We start from the raw sequence: 16371 nt of genomic DNA on the forward strand, positions 1-16371 counted from the left end.
TCTCAGTTTCCAGCAGCTGGTGGGGCTCCAAGAGGCTGGATTTCGCTTTGTACTGCCCTGACGTGCTCACCGCCTTCCCCACGGTAGCTCTGCCTCATCTTTTTCACGCCTCCTACTGGGAGTCCACCGACGTTGCCGCGTTTGTTCTCCGTCAGGTAGCAGAGCCCCGCTGATGTTATGCCTGGCTTTTTTTTTTTTCTTTTTTTCTTTTTTTTTTTTTTACGTTTTACAGAAATTGAGATGTCTTAATTATAAAAATAAGAAAAAAGACATAAAGAGAAAAATGGCATGAAGCCAGAGCAGCAGAGCAGCAGCACTAACATAAGCCAGTTGCTGGTAGAAGACTTAAAGTCATGCAACGATTTCTGCATTGAATGTTGATTTCCTGTGTCCTTGATTTTAGGGGGGAAAAATCTGCCAATAGAGATTTTAACTATTACAACATTTAGAAAATTCAAAAGGTTGTTTGTGTGAAGCAGTGATTGTGCACCAATCAGACTATTATCTTTTTCAAAGTAATTATTCGTCAATTAAAACTGTAATCCATATTCACTAGAGCTGTGAAAATTGGGCTTTTAAATAGTTGCTGTCATTGTGTGATATTATAGGAAAAATAACAGTGAAAGCCACAGGAGTATTTTTCATTTCTGAAACTTCTGCAATTTAATGAGAAAACATTTAGGGAAAAAAGTGTTTTGTGTCTCATTAATAAAGCATCACCAATCTTCTCCTGTCACACAAACTGATGTGCAAAAGGATCATGCTGATCTTAATGCTGCTGCAGAAAAGAATGAAGAATCTAAAGTTACATTTAATGTAACCATAAAGTGAAATGTCTTCACATCTCGAAACAAAAAGTATTCGTGAATCCAAAAAACAGTCGAAAGTTAAAAACAAAAGCAACCACTTTGCTGTAATCTTAAGTTTTCAGCCTTTTCTTTGTTCTAGTAATGTAGCATCCCTTCACCCCATAGACACACACAGAACGTCCTGACTGTTATCAAACACTGAAATCTTCAATTAATCATCTTCCCATGAGAGCGCAGAGCTTCATCTATCTCATTCAAAACGATAACGTGGTGCCAGGGACAGAAGGTCGGGAGATTAATTGCGTAACAGACGATGTTAGTTTAAGTACATCAAAGCCGCGCGGAACATATTTACAGTAAGACGGAGAACAAACGGAGAACACTGTCTGAAAACAACGGCAAGAAAGAATATGTGAACGGATGTGGCTCTGTTTGTGTGATCCTTTTATAATCTGGTGGATTTTCTTGCGTTTTATATCATTTCATAAAAGCAGTGGTCGTAAATGAATCTCCAGTTACATGAAAAGGAAAGTTTAATATTACAGAAACTCTTAATATAATGAATAATTGATTTTTTTCCCTCATTAGGCTATGGGAAGAAAACCACTTAAATTATGGAACTGAAAATTAGATTAGCCAATCTAAACTCAGCCAGTTGTTATGATGTATTGGAGTGAAAATATATGCTCAGCGTTAATTGCCCGGTGGTAAATCATAACACGGTTGTTCTGATGGAAAAAAAAAAATATCCAGAAATTCTGTGACAGATTGTGCTGCTTTTGTTTGCACCTTGAAGGCAATGAGGAATTTCTGTGATGTTTTACTTAGTCTTGTCTAATCCAAAGTAACATTCTTTGCAGCCGATATTGATAATTTGGAACATTGGAGCTAAATACTTCATTTTGCACATATTTTATTTGGAACATAATACTTACAATATGACTTGAAGAACAGCAGTGGTTGAATGAAAACAAGTTAATACTTAATACTTGGTAACTGATTTTTTTACTTTTTTTTTTTTTTTTTTAATTTACCAAAAATAAAGTTCAGTTTTAGGCTATGTGATTTGCAAACTAACTATAAAATGTAAACATTTTATCCATCTTTAATGGATGAATCTACACACTGTAGCCAGTTAATTCTTATCAGTTTCAGGTCAAACCTTGGACTTGAGGAATCTTTGTTCGTTGGTTGTGCTTCAAGTGTTTCATGTTAGGAATTAACTATGAAGTGGAAGGAAATTGGTTCATTGTTTTCTTTGCATTTCTTTATTGTTGATAAAAAAATATATATAAAAATGTGGCATGTAATTATTTTCTGGCTGCAAGTATCATAAATCTTAAGCCCGTCTCGGTTCAGACGATCTTTGGATCCTTTGTTACCTGAAAGGAACTTCAACAAATGAAGAGGTAAACAAAACGCCAGAAAGCTTTATTTGTCTGCTTCGAACGGACAGGCTCTCCTATTAGATGAAGAAAATAGTTGCTTTCACCGTCAGCTCTGACATGTCATCTTTTCTGGAAAACAAAAAAAAAAAAAAAAAAAAAAATAAATATATATACACACACACACACACACACACACATGAGTGGACCAGGAGTGGGATAAATAGCTCTCTTCAAAAGCGAATCATTTAGCTGTCAGTTTCACTTGATGTTTTGTCATATTGACGATAAGAGCAAAAAGCTATTTCCTGCAATCATCAAGCTTATTAATGCGCTTTTTTTTTTCTTTTTTAAGTTTGACAAGTTTCTGGAAATGTGTTTAGACTGAGAGCATCTCAAGTTTCAAGTGAGTCAGAAATCACATCCAGGGCTTCTTTCATCTAACGACTTTTTACGAAATCCCCTCTTAGCACTTAATCTGTGCTGCTGTTGCTCTCTCTATTAGCACTGAGATTTATAGGACTCAAACTGCAAATGTAGTTTCAAGGCTTCAGCTCACAAAACCTCTCACAACAGTGTTGCCCTAGTGTTTTTCTAAGTCATTACTGATGCACAAACTTGAGTTTTCTGTAGATTTGAGGGAATATAAATGTGTGTATTTTTTTTTTTTTTTTTGAGTCTGACATAAATTAGACTAGATTTTTACTTATCGACGTTCAAAATGTATTATCAGAAATATTTCTGTGTGCTAAATACCAGAATAAGGAAAGAAGTATTTTTTTAGTTGTTTTTTTTTTGTTACATTACTTAAAATTCAAAAGATCCACTTTGTTCATATTTGATGGAATAGCCTTTGTATAATGTAGAAATTTTATAAAAATATTTTTGAGTAATCTACAACTGGCTTCTCATAGTAGTTTGCTAGACTACTATGAGTCTAGCATAGTAGTCTAACATCAGTTTATTAGTTTGCTGATATACTAATGTTACTGAGACGGGTTTATACAAATTTTCCAAAGAATGTTACAAAACATTAGCTTGGCAGCAAACATCTGAATTTGAAGAAACTAATAAAACAAATGATCTTATTTACTCTTTTTCTATTTTCATGACCACTTCAAGGGACTTTAAAACCACAGTGTCTACAAATAAATGAAGAAAATGTGTGCTTGCATGTTATTGAACAAATAAGCACAACTGAACAAGACTAGAAGAATAAAATAAAATAACTTCCAATGTCCTTGGTGAATCCAAAATCTTGACAAACGATTTTTGACACATTTTTTTGGATGAGCTGCTCCTCGACCAGCTCTGCAATGCCACCGCCCCATTTTTCTCAACCTCACAGTCTCTTTCACGTTGTGTCACAGACTGGACGGGGCGGGGTCACATGACTGTTCACGTAGCCTGGCTAAACACAGCCAAAAAAGACTTTTTACTTTTTTAAAATACAGAAAACATCCACATTATCAAAATGACATTCAGTCATTGTTATAAGTTTCGGTGTCGTTCAATTTTCGCGATATGGCCCAGAGTTTCTTGTTCTGGCATTTAGCAAATAGAAGTAATTTTTGGAAATCCTAATCGACTTTAAAAAGGAAACATTTATTCAGATTTAATGTCAGAGAATGAGGGTTAAAAAAAGTTTAAGTGTCATTCTCTACTGTACATGTTGGTATAACTGGATGTTTGTGTGTTTGTTGACAGCTCATGCGATGCGACTGCATGCGAACCCAGGAAGCAGACCGCCTGGACTCTGCTCCGTTTTCTCCTTCCAGCCCACGTGAGAAGTGGCTCCGGCGGAGGACGCATGTCAAGCTAAGGGTGGGTTTTCCACACAAACGTATTTGTATCATTATGTCTCGATGCAACTTTTCCACTTCCGGTACGATACCGATACTGACCCGATACAATATCAGCATGAATCATAGGTACTTTATTACTCATTTTGTTGTGTGGAATGTTAGAAATGGCTTGATGAAGTGATAAACAACAGCATATATGAGAACAACTGACTCATTTATTATTAACCGGTGGGTTTGCATGTGGGTTACAATCGGTGCTGGATAGAAATATCGACCTGAACGCCGATATCAATATCAGATCAGTACAACTTTTCTCTGTTCACTGTAAAGACAGATGGTTATTGGTATTGAAATGCTCTCCTTAGCGCTCAGTAATGCTGCAGTTAAATTTACACTTATTCTGATTCTCCCTTCAGTGAAGAGAGGCCTTTTTTTTTATTGCTGTATTTTTATCTCCTCTTTGGATCCGTCTCCCACAATGCCTTTTCATTCACTCGGTCTAAAAATAAAGTTCTCACGGATGCCGCAATTGTGCTAGCTTAACTCTGTGACTTGAAATTCTGAAAACTCTCCCACAGCTTCACCTTGAAGCTCTGAATCAGATAGTCGCACGATTCGCCCGAGCCTCGTCGAGCAGAACGACCAAGGTCGAACTTTTAATCAGAGTCAGTGAAGGTTTTCTTTTTTTTCTTTCTTTTCAGACGGCTAAAAATAAACCTTTTTTTCAGCAGAATACAAAAAACGCTGCTATATTTGAGTTTAAATAGTTTTCCTTTTTTTTTTTTTTTGTTTTTGTTCAGCTCCACTAAGTGAGCTTTTTGTGATCTCTTCATTCACGGTGAGTACAGTGAGATTTTTAGCAGCTTCACCCGGATCAGTCTGCACGCTGCTAGCATAGCCGCTGCTGTTAGCTGCTTCAGAGACTCTTGACATAAACATCTGAGGTGACTTGACCAGGCAGGAGGCCTTTCGTCACTGCTGGAGGGGAATAGACGTGTGTTTTTCATCATGTTGCTTCTTCACAGCTCAGTCTTTCTGTTGGTGAAGAGTCGCACTGAGACGCCTGTTGCTTGTTTGGGTTGTTATCACCTGTGACCTCGCAGAGCGGAGCTGTCCGAAATAAATGTGACCAGGTGTTGAACTTTGCCTGCGTTTTCCATGGTTCATATCTGCATTCAGCTGGGGTTTCTTTGTTTTTTTCATACTTAGTGCATGTCGTCTCCATGTTTGCTGTCACAGCGTCCCACAGAGAGCTCCCGCTGTCAAACAATTAGCTGCTGACAGAGCTAATGGTGGGGAGCGGCTGGAAACGCTGAACTTGTTTGTGAGGTGATTCCTGCTTTAGATCAGTCGTCATTAGCTGATCTAATGAAGTTCAACAAAAACACAATTGATCACATGAGGGCTGTGCTGTGGTTCTTAAGGTTTTTGTTGTTGTTTTTTTGACGTGGTAATTCCAGTGGTAATAATATAAGGTTTTTTTTTTAAACAAAATTCAGTGTGTCTTGCTTTTTACTGTGACCGTTAATCCATAATGAGCTAAAACAGATTACATTTTGTTGCTACTTTCAATTAAACATTCAAGAAATAAATAAATATATTAGATGTTTGAAAGAAGTTGCTTCTCTCTTATTCTGTATGTGATGGTCCAACCAGTCAAGGACAAGGACAAAGGCATATATAAAAAAAATATCTTCTATTTATTTTTCCCAAAAACATCTTAACAAAAGGATTCAACAACCAATCTAAAAAAATATAACAAAATGGGCCCAAAAGAAATCAACTAAGGCAAACCTAACTCAAGATAACAAACCAACAACTGCCCTCACACAATGAACACACAGGGGAATTTATACAAACAGGCTAGCCTACACAAACGAGGAGGGGTAGGGAAAAAGACAAAGACAAATAATATATAAACATAAATGACTAAATTAAACTAAAACACTTTGACTTAAACACCACTATAAACCCAAATAACCTAACACAAAAAAGGTTTTAACAATTATGCCATTAGTGGAGAGAGGCAGATTTTTTCCACATCACGTCCCCTGCTTCCAGCAGCCTGATGGACTGTTCCACTTCCTGGTGTTCCTTTCAGCCAACCCCCTTCTGTCAGCCAGTCCTTAAACTCAGCAAACAACATAATTAATGATCTTAAAAAAACATAAGGCATTTACTAAATGTGTGCACCCAAATTAGTAAACAACCCAATGCAATAACCACCACCAAAGAAAACCCACCAAAAAAAAAGTGAAAATCTAAATATATTATATGAAAACATTTAAATAAATACTAACACTGAGGAAAAGGTGGAGGAACCTCCACACTGTAAATCTTCTGTAGATTCGTTGATCTGTTCTGTCCCGTTCTGGGAAACATCTTAATTTTAAACCAGTTTCTTCCTGAAGGGAGCTGAGATGAGGAACACACTTCCTGTTGGACGCCTCTTAAGTACGGAAGTGTTTATCTTCCAGAGCTTGGAAATGAATACTGGAGCAGTTTCTCGTTATAACGAGAAGGTTTTCTAGTTTTAACTAGACGCAAAACTCATTAAAACTTGAAACGATGTTGTTATAGAGACTTATAAAACTTAGATTTAATGAAAACTTTCTCATTAAACCGAGATACAAGACTCGTTAAGACGAGAAGTTTTCTTATGACAAGAGGTTTCCTTGTTATAGTGAGATGATTTATACCTCTGATTTTAATAAGACTTTCTTGTTAAAACTAGATTAATTTTATATATTTTATTAGAAATGTTCTTGTTAGAACAAGAAAATCTTATGAGACACAAAACTTGTCCAAAGTAGAAACTTTCTCGTTAAAACTAGATACATTTTTTATCTCGTTACAACAAAGTTTCTCATTTCAACAAGAAACAAAATCTTGTATCTTGTTACAAATCTCTAATTATGACTTGTTGAAAAGGGGGGGCTTTTCATCTCATTATAATTAGAAGACTTTATTTATAATGAAAAGTTATAACAAAATTATAACTTTAGTTATAAGTTGCACTTAATTTGTCATCTGCAGTTTCATATTTTAGCTTACCTTAAAGCGTTATATAATAAATCCTTTTGCATTTAGTGTTTTCATGAGAAGCCTTACACTTGCCTATTTCTTGTGTTTATGTTACAAAAGTAGTTTTTTTTTTCTTTTGTGCAAGTTATTTTAATTCAGACTTTCAACTCTTTTTTCTTTTTTTTTATTTGCCACAAGTAATTAAGAAAACACAGCTGATAAATCTGCAGAAACTGTAACTGAACTACATTGAAAACAAAATGTGGTTCCTCAGCCTGATGCCCTGATGCTCCTTCTGCTCTCAGTTAGTATTTGTCCTGTTTTCTCTCTGGAGAAATTCAGTTTGAGACCAGAAATCTGGACTCAAAACAGCATGTATGAGTAAAATACTTTCATAGTGACTACATGATGAAGTGAAAGCTATAAAAATGTCAACAGAGTTGGTTGTAAGCCCAGAATTGATGTCATGCAGGGGCACCACTGAGTTAGTAAATTATAGATTAATGTTCTCATTACTGGTTGATAAAATGCAGCCGTCTTGGTGAAATCAGATTTAAGGATTAGTGTTTCTCTGCTGGTTGGCTCCTTTGAAGTGAAGTCAAAGAAGAAGAAAAATTCAGAAGGAGTTATCCTGCTGCTCTGAACTGTCCCAACAACAACACTTATGAAGTTAATAAGATTCAAACCTGAAAATAGCAGTGAAAATATCTCATTTCCTTTTGTGTGTTTTAAAACGTTTCCTGGACTTTATTAACAGACCTTTGAAACTGCACAACTACCTAATTAAACTGTGTACTAGTTTACTGAGAAAATAATGTTTTATTGACAGTAAATCTGTAAGTTTGACAGATTTGGTATAAATTGTTTTTTGTAAAACTCTTATCTATTTTTTTGATTAATTTAAAAAGTAAACTATAACAACGATTTCTCCAGAAGTAGCTTTTTGTCTGGCCACCACTTTGCCATGGGAGTTGTTTCTGTTTTATTTCTTTTTAAACTTTGCTACTGCTCGTATTTTTTATTTTATTTATTTGTTTGCGGATTTAGCTAAAACTCAATTTGTTTTCTGTTTTTTTTCTCTCATGAACTACAGAACGTCACTGCTAACCACAGGGTGAACGATGTCATAGCAACAGAGGACGGACCTCAGACTTTAGTCGGCCGTTTCATGTACGGCCCGTTGGACATGGTTACTCTAACTGGAGAAAAGGTGAATAAAGATAGAACAAAAGGTATGGCTAACCAAGTGTAGCATATTCTAACCGTCTAATTATGTGACAAACCTCAGGTGGACATCCTGGTGATGACTCAGCCTCAGTCTGGCCGCTGGGTGCACTTTGACATGGAGGTGACCAACAGCAGTGGCAGGATTACCTACACCATTCCAAAAAGCAAGAAGCTCGGCTTGGGGGTGTATCCAGTAAAAATGGTGGTCAAGTAAGCAGCCGGAGAGTCGACTGACATTTAAAATTTTGAAGTGCAAAGACACAGTCATGTGCTGGGTGTGACATTTCTTCTTTTACAATCCGAAGGGGCGACCAGACCAGCGCTGAGGCCTACCTGACTGTGTTGCCGCGGGGCATGGAGTGTGTGGTGTTCAGCATCGACGGGTCTTTTGCTGCCAGCGTGTCCATTATGGGCAGCGACCCCAAGGTCCGGCCTGGAGCTGTTGATGTTGTCAGGTAACTACGCACAAGCACCAGATGTGTGCGCGTGCTTGGGTGCACGTGTGCATGTGTGTGTGTGTCCTACCATTAATATCAGCAAAAGCAGGAGGGACCCAGTCATTGTTTTTCCTATCAAAAGTCCTCCAGCTCCCATGGTTACTCTTTTTCAAAGTCACACATAAAGATATAGGAGTCTCAAGGTGAGTCAAAGTCAAAATCCAGAATCAAGTCCCAAATTCTGTTTACATTTTTAATCTAAAACCAGTTCAAATGACCCAATATTTGATTTAATCATAGACTAATAACGGTCTCCAAACATTACGAATGCGACTTAAGCAAGTTGCAACTGGAGATTTCAACTGGTAAAGGAAGAATGAAGTGGCATCGAACATCCAAAACGTAAACGAATAAATAAATAGAATGAGGTCTGATGTCTGATGTTCGTATCACTGTAAATATTAAACCAGTATCGTTATATCAGTAATTTTATGTGTCCATTGTGTTGTTCAACTCCTAACTTATGTCCGTATGACATAGGTTAGGAGTTAACAGAAGGGCTTTTTCTACAAAGGGGCAGTATTATGTATTTTCCAGGCACATAGTGCCATTGTATAGCACAATCAAGTCAGTGTGCAACCTTCATTTGGTATAAAAATGTTGTATCAAAAATGACTAACACAAAATTTTACTTTGTAATTTGATGCCTTGACTAAACAAGCTGAGGCATTGGGCTGATATTTTCTCACCTTTAGGACCTTTAACCACTATATGTCCACAGAAGTGCCTCTGCCTTTGTAATTTTCAATCCACTAATTTTGAAAACTGAAGCTAATGTGCCGTTTACCACCTTGGAATTAATGTAAGCAAATAAATTACACTAGGTAATTTCTTTCTAATTTCTTTATACCTCTTTATTCCTTTCTTCAGCAACCTAACTGTGTGTTGCGTTCAATTTGGGAATTCTGGGTAATTAGTAAAATCATAAAAACATTCATTGATTCATGAAGTCTTTACTGGATATGCTTTGTTTTACCATGTTTTCTGCTGGATGTAAACTATCAATCATTTGTGCCTCAAATGGCTCAGACCCAGGTAACATCCAACTCGACTCTTTTGCGGTTTCATCAGTTTGATACTGAAGTCGATGAATTTGTTAGTAGAGTCTGAATGGAGTGCACACTTCTCCAATTACACACGACAGATTTCTTTTTGCTTAAGCTGGTTTTGATTTTCCAGAATAACAAACAAACTCATAGAGCATTTAGAGGAGCTTGAGTTTCATCTGGCAGTCAGGTGAGTTTGCCCTCAGACGTGTCTGTCAGGCTCTCCTGCAGTAGCTGCTTCAGCAGTTCCTGCAGCGTGTGTGCAGTAACCAGAGTGTGTCTGGTGTTTGGATGACACAGCTATCACTGTGACTGTTGTGTTGTTTCCATTATTGCTGTGACACTCTGCTCTCTGATGCTCTCTGACACTGACTTCACACACCTTGTTTTTTGTTCATACTGCAAATTCAGCCAAACATTTTTAGATAAGGAAACTTTAAAATGAGTAATGTCAGATAAGTGACTACAGAAGTGTCTTACAAAAATATTAACACCCCTTGAGCTTTTTCTTTTTTTGTTAGATAACAACAACATTTAATGTGGTTTATTGGGAATTTGTATGATAGATAAATAGGACATAATTGTGAGAAAGGAAAATAATATATGGTTTTCAGATATGCTCCACCCTCTTTTAAACTAGTTTTAACTTGTTCTGATTGGATGTAGCTCCAATCAGATATTCAGTCAAAAAGATATGTGTACTTTTTTAAAGTTTTAAACAATGAATTTATTACAGAAATAACTTATTTTTTGATTAATCGTTAACTTGAATATGCAGACACTAAAGCCCATTTGCTAGTCAGGCCATTTTGGCAGTAATTCAGACCAAAACTGTTAAAAACATATAGCTATTGTAAGATTAGAAAAAAAAACTACTTTGTTTGTGTAGTAAAATAAACTGGTTTCAAATTACTGCAGAAACAATCAAAAATCTTTTGCTATCCAAGTCGTTTAATCCAAAAAACAGTCAGATCAGCCCTCCACTGATAAGTCAAACAGAAAGCACTGAGCTTTTTCACATGTTGATGTTAGAAGTATTTGTTCAGCTTCAAATGCATCATTTGCTACAAATGACCAATCATTCACTAAAGGTACGCTGTGTTCTTATTTAAGAGAAATTGAATTACTTGTTAATTTGCCTCTTTTAGTGTATTTCTAAAATTGCATGAAAAGACTCAGTTGAAAAATTTGCAGGATGTTCCGATTAATCGATTAATCATCAGAATAATTATTTCTAAAATGATGATCGGTTGCAGACCAGTACTGTTCCTGTGGTCTGTTCCGTCTCATTGTTGCTCTGGCTGGATGTTTAAGGTTGTTGTTCTGCTGGAAGGTGAACCTCTGAGTCTTTGCAGCCTGTAATAGGTTTTCCTGCAAGATTCCCATGTACTAGTCGTTACTTCCGTCTGTCACTGCATTAACTCTGCAGCTTCTTCTCCCGAGGCGTAAAAACCAGGACAGAGGCTGTTGAATAGAAGAGTGCTCTATTACATAAAGAACAGATGGATTTATATTTCTAAACTTCACACAGAGTGACTGTGTTTGACAGCTAGGTGTCTTCTAAAGACATCTGCTTGGATTGGATTGATATGAAAAGTGTCTAGGGGCGTCAGAGTCAATGGGAGACGGTATAAATAATGCACTTTTGAGATAATCTGTAGAACGTGTCCAATGTTCCTTCCACTTTTATGCTGCGGTTTGTGATGGCCTGCTTTTACAGCTGTAGCGTGAGAAAATTGGAGGGTGCAAATATTTTTGGTCTCAAAAGTTTTCCTGAAGTGTTAAAACTGAAGTTAAAGATGCAGTTTGTAATGTTCAGTAAAAAAAAAAAATAGAAAAGATTTTTACATATTTGTTTTACATATTTTCTGTCACTATGTCCTGACGGTAAAATATGAGAGAGATAATAAGTCCTACTGCCACCTGAGAAATACACCTCTTAGTCAGAAACAACCAGTCAGAGCGGGGAGGAGGGTCTCTTATTGGTGTCAATCATGCTTGTGTATGTGTAACGCTACAGTTAGCAGGCTAGTTATGATAGCCACAGATGACAGCAGATAAACAGTTTTCCTGGAATAGTAAGTTCTTTCTCCCCCACTAGATTAGAACCATTAGCAGCGACTACATGAGGATGATTGACAGCACTAAGTCCCTCCTCCTGGCTCTGATTGGTTATTTTTTGACTGGTAGTGATGTATTTCTACAGATAGCAGTAGTAGTAAAGTGAGGAGGAAAAGAAGCTTCATTTTTCACAGATTATCAGTCTCACGACATAGTGACAGTTTTAACACATATGTAAGATTGTGGGGTTTTTAAAATAAAATTTGCATAGTGCAGCTTTAACTTTCCTTCTGTTTATGAAGGAAATCCAAATTTCATGAAAAGCTAACTTTTTTTTACCATGTCTCTCTCTGCACAAGTCCTTGAGAGACTGTTAGAAAAAAAAAAAAACCTATTCCTATTTGATGTCGTGTGTTTTTCCTGCAGGCACTGGCAGGACCTCGGGTATCTAATCATCTACATCACCGGTCGGCCTGACATGCAGAAGCAGCGCGTCGTGTCTTGGCTCTCGCAGCACAATTTCCCGCACGGGATGATCTTCTTTTCTGAAGGGCTGGTTCACGATCCCCTGCGACAGAAGACCATCTTCCTTAAAAACCTCATACAGGAAGTGAGAATCACAGACTCGGTGTCTTTGCTGTTGCAGCTGAAATGCCAAACACATCCACAAGCTGATGATGATTGTTTTCATTTTCTGCCTTTGATTAGTGTCACATCAAGATAAACTCTGCTTATGGCTCCATGAAGGACATCTCTGTTTACAACATGTTGGGTCTAAGCCCCTCGCAGATTTACATCGTGGGCAGACCTTCAAAGAAGTACCAGAATCAATGCCAGGTAGCTGAAGGGTCGTTTGGCCTCCTAGTGGTGTTTCATTCCAGGGGTTCCACTCCAACGACTTCAATTTTCTCCCTGTTTTTTGCTCATTTACTTCCCCTCCCACCCATTTCCCCCTTCCTGTCTGTCGTTTCAGTTTCTGAGCGATGGTTACGCGGCCCACCTCTCCACACTGCAGTTTGGACACAGAGCGCGGCCCAAGAAGTCCCCGTCGGTCCGCATGGTGCTGAGGAAAGGCTCGTTCGGCCTCTCCGCCAAGCCCGACTTCCTGTGTAAGCGCACCCACCTGCGGAGGACGATGTCGGTCCAGCAGCCCGACCCGCCATGTGCGCCCAACCCCAAACCAGAACGAGCCCAGAGCCAGCCAGAGTCGGACAAGGACCACGGCGGGGGAGGGTCAGTGGGAGGCGGGGGAGTCGGGCAGGGTGCATGGGGACGAGCCTCCATGCACCGCGGGGACACCACGCCCTGACACCCACACCGACATGGGAGGAGTTCAGGAGGAAAGAAGAAGAGAACTAATGGGTCTTGGTGTCCAGGGCCAAGGTGACATCTTGTTTTTTTTATTTTCCTAAAGATGAATTCAAAGGATAATTTCACTTATTGCAATAGTGTCATCTCACAGTCCTTACTATATTGTTTCACTTGTTCATGAAAAAGAATTTGTTCGACAATAAGTTGTCCCAGAAGTTATTGAGATAGCAATAATTTTGTTGAGGCCGCTCCAAAAGCAGAAAATGGCCTATAGTGCAGGGAATTGTGGGTAAACACGACTAAAACAAACGGTCTGCAGAAGAAATGGCAAAAGAAATCCTACATCCACTAAAATCTGGCGCCACTCCATTTTGGTTTACATTTTGTAAAGAAGAAAGTTGTGCTCAGTGTCTTCTTCAGAGGTTTTCGTTTCCTTCAGTGGTTCTTAGTGCAGCGCCACCACAGCCGAGAGGTAGAACAGGATTTTTGAAGGATTTGTGTTCATTTGACAGTGCAGGATTCAGAAAACCTGATGCTGGAACAGAGGTACAACAATCCTAAACATACCTCCAGTCAGAGCAGCAGTGGAATAGTTTAGATCAAAGCATCGTGATGAGTTAACTTAGAATCTGCAGCAATGTGTGTTTGTAAATGCTAAATATCCAATTTGACTGGGCTTCAGCTATTTTTCCTCAGAAACTGAGGAGTTTTCAGGTTTTTTTAATTCGAAATCCATCAATCATTTTTTCCTGCTTAACATTTGTAACATTTGAAACCCCTCCCTGCTTTATAGCATAAAATCGTAGTAAAGCACAAACCGCAAGGGGTCTAAACAGTTTCAAGGCGCTGTAAATGTAAGTTTCATCATCAACACTAAAATATAATATTAAAATGAAGTTAGCAGACTCTTGGTGATTAATGAAGCTTTTATTTAATCTGATCCACTTTTGAGAATCCGAGGCTCTGACGTAAACGCAGATTGATTTTGCTCACTAGGGCTCAGTTCCAGCAAAGTCAATAAATGTCTGTATTGATTAAATTACATTCTGAGCTCCATCTGATATGCTACAGTGGCAGAGACCTCATTATTTTTTCTATATGGACCACTGTATGAACACATACTCGCATACTGTACACATACTGTCGGGACATAAAATCAGACAAGAACAACAGGAGCGTGACATGAAATTTCAAGACAATTAGAATTTTTCCCTCAATATTTAATATTCCCGTGGCAACTAGAGGAACAGATGCTATTATTAGCTCCGGTTCCCAAGCAGAAAGCGAATGCAAATTTGTCCATGAGAATAAATATGCAAGTGCAACTGTGACATCTTCCAAATGGCTTAAACTCAAGCCATTTACAGATTTTTAAAAAGTGTTGTGAATATGCAAGCATGGCTGCTATATGTGTGCGCGTGTGTGTGTGTGTGTGTATGGCAAAGAGCCTCTGGACATACAGCAGGGAAAATAAGTATCGAGGATGTCAATATTTTTTCCAGTGAATACATTTTTAATGCGTGAAATTCACACCAGATGTCAGTAGCAGCTCAACTCATCCACACATACAAGTAGATCCAAACTAAAGATTAATAACAGCTGGTTTAGTTCTAGTGTCACATGACAGACACTCCTCAGACTTAGTCAAATATCTAAAATGATTTTTCTAATTGACAGTGCACAGAAAAATCATTTTAAATGTTTGACCAAGTCTTAGGAGTGTATGTCATGTGACACTTCCATATCGTTATCATGTTTCATTACATTCAAATTCAAAAATACTTTATTGATTCAAAAGGGAAATTAAATGTTTTTGTATCTCGTATGAATTCAAATTCTTCTGTTACTGTTGACCACATGTGTCAAACTCAAGGTCTTGGGGCCAAATTTGGCCCGTCGTAGCTCCAAATTACATCAATGACTCCCTCTAGTTTTTCACAAATCTGCAAAATTTACACAAAAATCAACAGATCCCTTCTTTCAGATTTTACCAACATTTTTTCTCAAAATTGGCCAAAAACACTGGATTTAAGTGATTTCTGCCTCAGCCTCACTTGATGTCAAGTCATAGTCTATGACCAATACAGCGATTTATAAAATGTAACATTTAACATCATACATTAGCACAAATATCATAAAAATTCATTCCAAATATTTCTAAATTAGTAGCTCAAAATCTGTGATTTTGACTGCAAAAGATGTTCAATATAACACTTACTAAATGCTAAAACAGCTATTTATTGATATTTTAGCAATTTAATAGGTTTTATCAATACATTCTGGCACAACCGGCCCTTTAAGAACAATCAGATTTTTGATTTGGCCCAAAATGAAAATGAGTTTGTTTTAATAAATGCAGCCATCATTTTTTTTTTACTTTAGTGGAATATTGACAAAGTTTTACAAACATTTGTAATGGAAACGCAGCTACTGATCTTTGGTTTGGAAAATTGAGTCAAACTTTGAATTTGAACACCCAGGATATCTCTTACAGCAATATGTTTCTTTATAATTCCACTTTATCTAACAAAGTTTATGGTCTAACTTTATTACTTTAGGTTGTTAACATCTTAATTTCTGAATTTTATATCACTTGGTACAACAGACTCATATTTACCGACAAAAACGTTCATACTTTTCCCCCTACTGTATTTATCCATTTAGATTTAAAAACTATGTTCAAGCGGTTTCTTGAATTCTTAACATGTTTTCTTTTCTTACTTTGCAGAGTCTGCTGTACACTTCTGTCTGCTGTACATTGGAGTTTGCTGGCAGTCCTTACAGCGAAGCTTTACCTCCTGCTTGGCCCTCTACACTTTTTCCACCTGATGGAGTTCGTTTCGTGATATTCTTTGTAGATAAGTTCAGTCTTCTGAATTTAAAACAGTTGCAAAGTTGTTTTCTTTCGGCAAATAATTGTTCTGAGCGCAAATGCTATCTAAATGTAAAATTTGACCAATGTGTTTATGACTATGAATTTCCTCGCATCTTGTATTTATTGCACACCGACGCCGAAGAGCGTTAAACCTGGGATGAAAGCGGTGGACTTTTCTCCAGAATATGGAACGTTGCTCGCCGTTTTGGTTCTGTTCACTACAGCAAGTTGATCGCCTTGGCCGACTCCACCCAGCACAGAGCCCCTCTGCCGATGTAAATACCCAACACACACACACCCCCATGCTTGGGCCTCTGGACACAGGAGTACT

At 37.7% G+C, this 16371-nt stretch overlaps 1 protein-coding gene across 1 annotated transcript in view; it reads left to right on the forward strand.

The window, feature by feature from the left end:
- Positions 1–16063, forward strand: part of pitpnm3 (PITPNM family member 3) — a gene marked incomplete at its 5' end in the record, with an annotated part of 56204 nt that extends 40141 nt beyond the window's left edge. Inside the window, 9 exons of the mRNA XM_016672579.1 lie at positions 7–155; positions 3902–4018; positions 8117–8233; positions 8312–8460; positions 8556–8705; positions 12281–12464; positions 12563–12691; positions 12828–13237; positions 15894–16063. Coding sequence (XP_016528065.1) covers positions 7–155; positions 3902–4018; positions 8117–8233; positions 8312–8460; positions 8556–8705; positions 12281–12464; positions 12563–12691; positions 12828–13163 — 1331 coding nt within the window. The remainder of the gene's footprint in view (positions 1–6; positions 156–3901; positions 4019–8116; positions 8234–8311; positions 8461–8555; positions 8706–12280; positions 12465–12562; positions 12692–12827; positions 13238–15893) is intronic.
- Positions 16064–16371: the final 308 nt, after the last annotated feature.

Source organism: Poecilia formosa, unplaced genomic scaffold, assembly GCF_000485575.1.
Source record: "Poecilia formosa unplaced genomic scaffold, Poecilia_formosa-5.1.2 Scaffold63, whole genome shotgun sequence".
NCBI lineage: Eukaryota > Metazoa > Chordata > Actinopteri > Cyprinodontiformes > Poeciliidae > Poecilia > Poecilia formosa.